At 43.7% G+C, this 11,130-nt stretch overlaps 1 protein-coding gene across 1 annotated transcript; it reads right to left on the bottom strand.

Moving 5' to 3' along the window:
- Positions 1 to 1,142: 1,142 nt before the first annotated feature.
- spinb (spindlin b) lies at positions 1,143 to 11,098 on the bottom strand. The gene is made up of 6 exons (XM_088336638.1): positions 10,967 to 11,098; positions 8,026 to 8,227; positions 7,903 to 7,951; positions 7,587 to 7,837; positions 4,840 to 5,073; positions 1,143 to 3,049 (listed from the first exon to the last, which is right to left on the bottom strand). Exons 2-6 carry the CDS (start codon positions 8,075 to 8,077, stop codon positions 2,850 to 2,852), a joined length of 786 nt encoding a protein of 261 aa, XP_088192764.1. The 5' UTR covers positions 8,078 to 8,227; positions 10,967 to 11,098; the 3' UTR covers positions 1,143 to 2,849.
- Positions 11,099 to 11,130: the final 32 nt, after the last annotated feature.

The following is an 11,130-nucleotide window of genomic DNA, read 5'->3' as shown; positions in this document are numbered from 1 at the left end:
CTCCTTGTGGTAAAAAAAAATCTCTATTTAGTGTTCTTCTTAATTGAATTAATGGCAAGAATACATGAAATTGAAATTTTCTAATCATAGGTTGAGAAATTTGTATTTTTTACTTAGTGGAATCCATACCTAGTGGACGCCGCTTGTTTGTCTGGCATCTTGCTGCAACACAGAGCTTATTTGGCATTAGTTTTAGTTTGCTTTTGAGAATCGGGGCGACATTAGGCTGGGGGTAGAGCGCTCGTCTTGGGAATCAAGAGATTGCAGGTTCGGTTCGTGTTATGTCAAAGGGTCCTTAGGCAAGACACTGAATCCCTAATGCCCCCAATAAGCAGGTAGGCGCCTTGCATGGCTGATTCCCTATTGGTGTGTAAGTGTGTGTGTGAATGGGTAAGTGTGAAGCACATTGTAAAGCGCTTTGGGAGGTCTTCGTTGACTTGAAAAGCGCTATATAAATGCAGACCATTTACCATTTACAGTGCCATCTAGTGGTCAAATGTAACACAATGTACCTTCAGGTAGTTTCCTTTCTCAGTTACTTGATTATATACGTTATGCATCCAAAAAGGGTTGTTCAAATGTAATGCGTCGTAGGGGCACCCTTTTTGTGGTGTGTCTTGGGCAAGTACAGCCCGGTGGCACCCATCCCTCTCCAGGCCAACATAAATTTCCACATGGTCTCAAACCAAGGATCTTTTGCATGGTAGGCTTATGTGCCGACTGAGAATTTGAAGATTTGTTACTCTCTGCCTCCCTCTTCTGGCTCAGTCATTATCGCAGCCACAGGTTATGAGTAAGTGTACATCTTAGGTGCGTTTGAATAAATCTTTTCATCTTTTTAGGGGGTTTGGGTCGACCTTTGGACTCTCCTTAAATTGATAGTTTTGTTTTCTTGCTACACTAACAAAGAACTGCAATGACCAACATAGTCACTGTCCAACCCTCTCTACTTCCCCTCCCCAGACATTTACCTAATGTGTTGCAAATCCCAGAACAGCGTTGATAAAAGATAGGCACAGTGGAAAAAACATTTATAAAGGCTCTTTGTACTGAGTTAGGGTATTGTTATGCATAATTAACAGAAAATAATTCTATATTTATTCTTTTAAGGACACCTAAAACACTCAAAAGACTAAACCTAATAACAATTGAAAAAGTTTATTTTCTCCTCAGCTTGAAGATGAAGTTGGCACACGACATCCAAAACTCACGACGACTTCAAGTCCTCAACAGTAAAAAAAAGGGAACACAAGAAAATATATAAACATGCAAGAACTTAAGAGAACATAGTACAGAAAAACGTGGCACATATGGCACATGAATCCACAACACGCATGTTTCAGCAACCTCTCCAGTTGTGTATGAAAGTCTTGAGAATTTTAGCCTGCGCTGCCTAATCTTTTTTGCAAGGTCCGAAAAGATTGTTCAAGAACGGAAAGATAATGCATTCTCGGGGGTCCCATAGCTGATGGATTGTAATAGCACGAACCAATTTTAGAACATGAGGTCCGAGAACCAAATGCATTCTCATCCATCACCCTTAACTGAGGACATTTTCAATGTCCAGTAACAAAAACGAGTGCTAAAGTAGAAAAAACAAGACATGTTCTAAAACATTAAAACTCAGACCATGTCGTGTCCAGACACCAAAGCGTGGTCTTGTAAGCCGAACAGCAAAAGGGATATTCTAGAACAACCAAGAACATTGTGATAGCTTGATTCCCAGAAGTTTTGCTATTACACCCTCCAAAAGGAGAATTGGGAATTTGAATGTCCATCAGCTAAACCAAATGCTTGTTCCACCTTGTTTTTCTGCGATGGTTGTTTATTATAAAAAGCTGAAAAATAATAGAAACGGTCTAGAAAGCCAATCAAATACATCCTGAAAACAAAAAGCTAAAGGACCAACCATCATAGCAACAGTAAACCACATTGCACCCTTGCTATCGGAGAACAGAATACTGTTCTAGAAAGCCTGAATTCAAAATATTCTAGATGACATCCAAAAACTTAATGGTGAGACACATTAGTGAAGAATGAGATGTCCTGTTTTGTAAAAGCTGAATAATTTCTGGAATGCTACAAGACTGGCGAGTGCGAGCTGACCAGTCCAAGGTTTTTCAACGTTTGCTTCCCTGGCCCTCTGATTAGCTTTGCTACAAATTCCCTGTTTTGTCTTTATCTTGATCGCTAGCTTTGCAAACTGACAACGCAAATAGCACTAGCGACCTTGAGATATGAATCCAGTTTTACTCTGAATGAGGACTTACTAATTTGGAGTATGACACTAGTGCAATCTAGTGACGCTAGCGGTCCAGGAAGCTAGTTAAGAAGTTGTGGTGTCAGACTGGCTAGCTAGCCATAACCTACGAACAGAAATTCAAACGACAACTTCTGTGCCAGATACTCAAGCTAACTAAGTTAGCTGCTCGGTCATAAATGGTGTTTGCTATCCTACATAAGACTCCTTGACTGTCATCAACGGTCTCCGGTTAGCTTGCTAACAACCCCCTCTGAGGAATGTCAACTGGAACGGTGCCGATAAAACTTAAACGTAACAAAAAAACCCTGATGGCTTGTCAACAAATTACAATGAATTTGGACAACATGTGCTAACAATCCCAAGGGTCCATGGAGCTCCTTCGATGTCGTGGATGTAATCCGATGAGCGGGCGGCATACGGGTTCTTGTGAAGTCTAACTCCGACAAAAGCCACACAACTTAAAATGACAACAACTTTCCGACGAGGTCCCGTCAAGCTCGGTTGACAACTTCTTGTGCGACATCCACGTGACTGGCGGGTCCTCGGGAGAACCGCAAGGTTGTCTGTCTTTTAGGGGACGGAGGTCTTATGTGGTCTTGACCAGGTCGTAGACGTAAATGTGGAAGTCGTCGTCGAACTTGATGAAGTAGACGGAGGGTTTCGCCTCCACTTGATGGATGACCATCCCGGAGCGCTTGCCTCCGTCGTCTTTGGCGTACTCCACCTGCTTTCCTACCAGGCTGTCCACCACCTCGCCCGGCTCGCGCTCCGATGATGCGCTCTCGCCTGCGGAAAAAAATCCCATTATGACCCTCCACCGGTCTGATTCCATGTACAGCGGTACCACTTTAAACAACCACCTCTACAAGCAAGAATTTCGGGATACAAGTTTTATATGCGGGCAGCACGCTGGGGCAGTGGTTAGCGCCTGTGTGGCACAGTTCTGAGGTCATGAGATCAAACCTCCTGTGTGGAGTTTGCATGTTCTCCCCGTGCTTGCGTGGGTTTCCCACGGGCACTCCGATTTTCTCCCACATTCCAAAAACATGCATGTCTGGTTCATTGGCTGTCCCTGTGTGCCCTGCGACTGGTCGACAACCAGTTCAGGGTGTCCCCTGTCCACTGCCCGAAGATAGCTGGGATGGGCTCCAGCAGCCCCGTGACCCTACTGAGTATAAGCGGTGCAGATAATGGATGGATGAAGTTTTATATGCAACAAATCTTGCTCGCTATAAGAAAGACAATCCACCACATGAGCAGTCGCAGAGGCTTCCACTAAAGACTGCTCTTTGCTCGTGACTGCTCACTGACAGCATCAGTTCGTCCAGTTTGCTCATGCAAACTACTACAGTTAAAGAAAAAATGGTGCAGTCATTTGTGTGCGTACTTTCATTAAAGGTGACAGTAAGTGCTCGCGTGGCAACAGTCTCTTCTCAACCTTATCCCTGTCAACCTCAGCCAATGGTTGCAAATTCCTCTTGTTTATCCACACTAAACCTTACAAGCACAACTCAGCACCTATTAACTCACAGCAAGACAAACTACAGAGAATACTGCAACAATATTCACAATCGACGACGACAATGTGGGCAAGATGAGATCTGCTCTTTTTTCACGTATGAAAATTTTTATACAGCGTATAAATTGTTATAAGGATAAAAAGACATAAGAAAAAAATAAACAGAACACATGATAGGTATGCGATCTCCGTCCCTCCACCTTGCAAACGGACAAGATAACACTAGGTATCCCCCGAAGAACACCTGGGTAGCCCGCGCAAAGGTTCTGAAAATAGCTTACTAGTGATGGGTTATTGCTATTTGATATTCGAGTAAATTTGATTTCTGACATTATAGTTTAGTGGTTGGCTAATAATTACAACCTGGGAATAACAGTAAAAACACAATTGTTTTTTAAGAAATGTATATAAAAATCATCATCCTTCCAATCCCCTCTTTCTTCCACTCAGTCGCTTTACTTCCACATCCTCTCACATTTAGTGACCCTATAACTAGGGTTTAGAGGAAGCTAGAGCTGTTGTTGGTGATAGGAATGAGTGGAAAGGTGTTGTAAAAGGATAGTGGGATGTTTGGATGCGTTCTAAGGGATGGGCAGGGCACCTGTATGATGCGGCAGGGGTAAACCAGTGAAAGCTGTCAGGCCCTGCTGTTGAACAGAAGAGTGTGTTGTGTCACCCTGACCTGAGTGACATGGCCGCTTTCTTGTGTCTTTCATCTAGAGGGATGAAAGCATGACCAACTTGGGTGCCGAGGTGCTTAACTTGTTTGGGTTTTGGGTATTTGGGTTGGCCATGGTCAATTATTTTGTGTTTTTTGCTACTTTTTCCTTTTCTTTGTGTATGTGTCTTGCTGTTGATCACCCCTCTCTAGGGATATGACAATGGTAGATTGATAGATAGATATAAAAAAATGGTAGTCGTTTGCGTCAATCAGTAACAAAAAGTAGTTCTCTGCTTCGAAAAGGTTGGCCATCCCTGGATTACAGTAATAGTACGCCGTATTTTAAAAAAAACGACAATGTACTCAGCTAGCAATTTCAGGTCACGTTTCACTCACTGGCGTCAGGCATGATGCGGAGATCGCCCTCCTTGTAGTCGTCTAGCAGCTGGTACATGTAGAGGACGGGGTCCTTCTCGTACGTGATGAAGAACCAGGACGTCATGATGGGCGCCCGGGCCAGCACCATCCCCCGCCATTCCTCCTTGGGTCCGTCCTCCGTTTCGAACATGTGCTCCACCGCCTTGCCGATCATGGCGTCGGCCAGCAGCGAGTCTGTGACGCGGGCCGGTGCTGGCGTCAAACGACAAAGGCCCCGTGTCAAATCGTTACTTAGATGGTGAGTTTGAGTTCAGTTGACACACAGGTCCCTCTACGTCAGGGATGTCAAACTCATTTTAACTCGGGGGCCACACGATAGAACAAACATTCTGTCGGGGGCCGGACTAGTAGATTAAAGAGAAAGAAAAAAGAGATAAAGAAATAAGAGAAAGAGGGAGGGAAAAGAAGAGAGGGCGGGACAAAGAAAGATAGGGAGGGAGAGAGTGTGAGAAACAAAAGAGATAAAAAGAGAAGTCGTGAGAGAGGGGGAAAGAAAGGGAGCGGAAGAAAGAAATCCAAAGAGAAATAGAAAGACAGAAGAAGAAAAAAGAGAAAAGAAAGCGCGAAGGGTAGGAAGAGAGAAAGAGAAAGAAGGAAAAAGGAAGTTCGAGCAAAAGAAGTTAAAGACAGAAAGGGACAAAGAGCAACAAAGGAAGAGAAAAAGAGACACAGAGAGTGATAGAGAGAGAGTGGGAGAAAAGGGGTGGGAGAGAGAAATACAAGTACAGTGTCTTTGTTCGAGGGACCTTTCTTTGGCAACATCAAGTTGACATATTTCAACCTGCAGCTTGTTTTTCTCTTGCGCTTCTCTGAGTGTTGTCTCGCGGGCCTGATCTGGCCCGCGGGCCGCCGGTTTGACACCCGTGCTCTACGTGCAAACTGCTCTGGTTACGAGAAATTGGAGTTACGGTCATACCTTTTATATACGAGCACCTCGCTATACAGCGGCACCGCTTTATGCGAATGTAATCCGTTTCAAGATTGTGCTCGGATCTAGAATTTTTCGTATCTTGAATACATTTTCCCAATAAGAAATAACTGAAAACCATTCAATCCGTTCCCAGCCTCCCACAATCATCCAGATGAACCCTAGTTAGCTATAAAACATCTCCCTGATCAGTCATAATACTGACATATTTGAGTGTCTAAGATATGCGAGTACTTTATGTGTAACATTAGAATACTGTGTTTTCTATTTTATCTTAATTTAAAATTGCTTTTCAAGATAGCATGTATGTTTTTGGTGTTTTTATCTAACACATTTCTCCCAGCCCTGAGACTGCCTGGCAACCAGTTCAGGCTGTCCCTGCTAGCTGCCCAAAGTCAGGTGAGATAGGATACAGCCCCCTCTCCGCAAGTGAGGATAAGAGGCACAGAAATGGATGGATGAACGAACATTTCCCATAAAAATGTGACGAATACACCAGGTACGACATAGGTTTATCCCTTCTTAATTAATTACCGTAAATTCTGGACTATAAGCCGCTACTTTTTTTCCCAAACCTTCAACCCTGTGGCTTATTCAGTGATGCGGCCAATTTAGCGGCGCTCGAGTACAAAAGGTAAGATTTAGACCGGTGGAATATATGCGCCGAGGAAGACTGCAACTTCTTAGCTTGTGCACAAATTAAATTAGCGTAGACATATCCTCATCATGCAAATTGCAAAAAGAAAGGCACATGACGTGGCTTTCAAGCTGAACGCAAAGGAGCAGTCCGTTAAAGAAGGAAACAGAGCTACAGCATGTAAACTGCACTTTGCGAGGGACGAAGTCTATATGACAAATTCTCTTTCCCATACTGGGGAAGACGACTTCGATGACGTCAGTTATAAGGAGGAAGATGAGGACGGTTTACCGCGGTTTCTGCAAGTACGGTATGTTTTTTTTAACAGACCCGTTTAATGTGTTGCGAGCGTGTTGCTAGTAGCGTTTTGCTACCCTTCACAGGCACTGATTGGGATGAAAGTTATAATATTATAATTAAAGCTTTGAAAACTCTCTCGGTGTACCGTCTTTCTTTGTAAATATGTGTAACCAATGTATAATATGTATTTGCTCCAGTATATTTTTGTAATGTATTTATTTGAGACACTTATTCTGATATGTTTTGCGAATTAAAAAAGAGGGGCGGAGCAAACGCAGGCTGACGGGAAGTGGGGTAAAGGCGAGTGAGACCTGTTGTCGCGGCAGACAATAGTGGATATATATTTTTTCCAGCCTTACCTTTGGAAATATAGACTTTTTTGTCTTGGATTAGTTTCAACGGGCACCCGGACTCTGCAGGTCTGCATCAAACCTTAAGTACCGGTATCATATTCTGTTCATTTTGCCGGCTGTGGTTTTTGGACTGTGTACTTAAATTCAGTTACAATCGTCGGACTCAAAGCCGGGTTTGAGCTAATTTTGTGAATGTGTTACATGTTTTAATGTGGGCGCATGCGGCTTATATACAGGTGCGGCTTGTGTACGTGCAAAATCGGGTTTCCTCTTAAAATGCGGTGGGTGCGGCTTATAATCAGGTGCGCTCTATAGTCCGGAATTTACGGTATGTATGTTTGCCCTGGTGCGACTTATACTCAGGAGAGACTTATACTCCAGAAATGACTGTAATCTCGTATGTAGAGGGGCCACTGTAGTTGAACACTGCTATTATGACGCAAAATCGGTGGAAGCCTCACTGGCGGGAAATTCAATGCTTCCTCACCCACTCGGTCAGCCAGCACCTGGAGGCCGATGACCCGCTGGTCGCTGTGCAGCTCCAAGCCGTAGATGCAGTCGAAGCCGTCGTACTTGATCAGGTAGAGGGACGGGTTGACCGGGACCTGGTCCAGGACCGTCCCCTTCCACTGCGACGACTTACTGCCGTCTTTCCAAATGTGTTGGATCCGGCAACCCACGATGTTCGTCTTGACCGGGGACATGGTTGGACTGGGCCCCATGCTGCTCTTCTGCTTCCTACCGGAGGAGACCAAACATTTCAGTCCCACTTTACCATTATGGTAGCCTTCATCTGGTCTTACTTTTGGGGGTTTCTTCTCTTCATTATGTTGACCGACACGCCAGAATGTCCTGCAGCACAAATGTATCACCGTTTGCCTGGTGGTGCACCGAGGGACGCCTACGGGAGTAAGGCTGAAACTCACCTTTGTGCGCTTGGGGCCGCACGGATTCTTCGCTCTTAAAAGGGGTCTTCATACATGCACCTGGTTAGAGGTCCGCTTGTGGGGGGAGGGAAGGGTACTAAAGGGGGGGAGGGGCACCAGGTATTAGGCTTTCCCTTAAATGAGTCACACTAAGCAGGGTGGACTCACTCTTAGAAAGATCAAGTTGTGGCTTCTGTCCAACCTGAAATCACAAAAAAATACCGTAAAATTTTGACTTGTCCCCAAGCTTTCAACCCTGCGGCTTATGTAATGATGCAGCTAATTTATGCATTATTGCTAACGGCCGCCAGGGGGCCTGAGGAGTAAAGGTAAGAGTAAGACAGGTGGAATATATCTCTTGAGGTTTAATGTAACGTACTCTTTGTGCATGAATAAAACTAGCATGAACAGACCCTAACCATGGAAAAGGTGTCAATCGAAAGGGGGGGGCTAATTACCAAATTGGGAATAATGGGAATTTATTTGTAAACGGAAATAATGTGGTGAACGAAAGGATTACAAGAAGCAATGTCCAACGAAAAAGAAATCTTTGAGGCGGATTCCTATTCATCTCTCGGCATTATCGTGTGTTTTTGAATAAACATTTTACACGGTTGGATTCTATGGATTGTCCTTGATGTAAGGAAGCCATTTTTGCAGACATTCAAAAACGTTGAAGATGACCCAGAGGATGTACTGTTGAGTTACCTCAGCTTTATAGTTTTTGTGATTCTTATTTCACACTGAACGTGACATTTCTCTGATGAGTATATTTTGAAATGGTCCTCTTATCTTGAATCCCATGAGTTAAATCTTTCCAATGATATGTGGCATGACGTATTTCAGTGAATGGTGACATTGTACACATAGGTATTTGTTTTCAATGTGGGCACATGCGGCTTATAGTTAGATGCGGCTTATCTATGTACGAAATTATTTTTCCTTAAACAATTTACTGGGTGCGGCTTATAATCAGGTGCGCTCTATAGTCCGAATTTCATGGTAACTTTTATCCTCTTATTTTGAACTGATCTCTCTCCGACGAGACTTGCGTATACTCTGGCTGCAACAATGTTGACAAAAATCGATAATAGAAGGAATCGCCAATGAATTTCATTGTCGCTTACTGTCGGCAGACACATTTTTCAACAGAGTGAGGCATCTTTACATGATTAAAATCTCTGCAGAGAGTCGCTCATGCGCAATAGCGTCTGTCTCAAGCAGTAACATACTGTAATGACGGCACCATCGAGGGCATGTACCAAAACCTTTAAAAGCATTTTACCTTGGATTCAGCTAATAAAAACACGGCAAAATTGCCGTGTTTGCAAAGCAGGCCTAGTGTATCATGACAGTAACTCGGTGTTAAGTTACCCAATGCAAAATCTATTGCAGCCTGGAAATCCTGGAAAGGCGATTACCACTTGTAAGGCCCCTTCTCAAGGTTTCTTATTATCCTCACATTGAGGTTTTGAGTTTTTCCTTGCTTACATGTTTAAAATCAGGGGATGTTGTCATTGTAACCCGTGCAGTCCTTTGAGACATTTTGTGATTAGGGGTGTCACAAATAAACTGGACTTGATGCACGAACATTTAAAGAAAAAGCATTGGACAAACGACAGAGTCTGACTCGCCTCGGTAAGATTCAAGTCCTGGGTAACATTCACGCCAATACGGTTTTTATGACATGCATTGTACACAGGGGATTAACATTAAGAGATCAACTTATAAAAAAGTTAATAATTCTTTCTTTTTACTTCTCAGTAGTTTAAGGACATTTTCTTGTCTATACCATACTATTACACAACATTTCAACAAAGAGAATTGCATTAGCTAACCTGCATTGGCTCAGTTAGCTTAAGCTGTGATTATAAGGTCCTGTTGGTATTATACAAAATCATGCATGGACTTGCTCCCTCATATCTTTAAGATTTAATTTCCCCCATATTCCGGTCCGGAGCCTTCGCTCTGAAAATGATGGTCTACTAGTGATCCCAAGGGCCAGAAAGCGATCCGCAGGTTCTAGAGCGTTCTCCATTCAGAACCCTGGTGCTGTGGAATGTTCTGCCCTCTTAGATTACATCTGCAACCTCAGTGGAACTGTTTACATGTAGGCTTAAAATACACTTATGCTTTATAGCTTATGAATAATTCATATTTCATGTTGCCAATAGATGTGTATTTTTTGTCATTGCAACATCCATTGCAGCCTGGTCATCCTGAAGGGGGGATTACCTCATGTGCGGTCCCTTCTCATGGTTTCTTCATTTACCTCATGTTGAGGTTTTTGAGTTTTTCCTTGCCCTCATGTATGTTTTAGATCAGCGGATGATGTCATAATAGTCTGTAGTTTGCAATAATCTGTGCAGCCCTTTGAGACTCTTTGTGATTGAGGGCGTCACAAATAAACATGACATGACATTTTACCAAAAATACACTTATCAAAAGGGGTAACCGTTACTTCCCCTGGTAAGACGTTACTTTTACAAGAAAGTACCTCCGTTACTATTGGGAAGAAGTAGTGAGGAACTATAACTAACGCCTTTTTGGCAACCATTTACTCTTAATGAACAATAACGTCATTTTCCTGCGCCAAACGACACTTTGTATTCCATCTTGACGTCACCGGTTCCCTCTCATGTTCGGAATGTACCGAACGGTACACATACAAAGGAAAAGTAAACACAATTTTGTCTATTTCCCCCCCTTTTACGAAAACACGAGACGAACAGAAAGCTAACTATGCTAACGTGTAGCCTGCGCATGTGGGAGGAATCATGTCCGTCCCATTGCGGAAACATTGGAGCGAAAAAATGCGCAGCGTGTGTACAGAACAAAGGAGGCGGCGGGTTGACAACACTAACACCTCCGGGGTGACAAGAGTGAGTTTTTCGGGGCTCCATTCCCCAAAGCGAGCCGCCGAATGAGTTTGTTATCTTACCGACACGACGCTCGGCGTCGCGCCTCAGTCGCAGTCGACCTCTGCGTTCCTATCGATCCGTTTTTTTCCCCTCCGCCTGCGGTTTCCTAAGCTAGCTGTGCTAACAGCGGGAGGATGCCGGAAGTGGAGCTCCGGTGACTTTCACAGTTAAAGCGGAGGTGGAC

The sequence above is a fragment of the Urocampus carinirostris genome, chromosome 5, assembly GCF_059441175.1.
Source record: "Urocampus carinirostris isolate Australia breed hairy pipefish chromosome 5, RoL_Ucar_1.0, whole genome shotgun sequence".
Lineage (NCBI taxonomy): Eukaryota > Metazoa > Chordata > Actinopteri > Syngnathiformes > Syngnathidae > Urocampus > Urocampus carinirostris.
This window is presented reverse-complemented; position numbering and strand designations above follow the sequence as displayed.

What these genes read in the sequence shown, in the direction of transcription:
- spinb (XM_088336638.1), bottom strand. Translation starts at nt 8,077, where the DNA reads ATGAAGACCCCTTTTAAGAGCGAAGAATCCGTGCGGCCCCAAGCGCAC. An exon ending in GCGGCCCCAAGCGCACAAAG is followed by an intron (nt 7,952 to 8,025) that starts GTGAGTTTCAGC and finishes TTTGTGCTGCAG; the next exon opens with GACATTCTGGCGTGTCGGTC. An exon ending in AAGAGAAGAAACCCCCAAAA is followed by an intron (nt 7,838 to 7,902) that starts GTAAGACCAGAT and finishes CTCCTCCGGTAG; the next exon opens with GAAGCAGAAGAGCAGCATGG.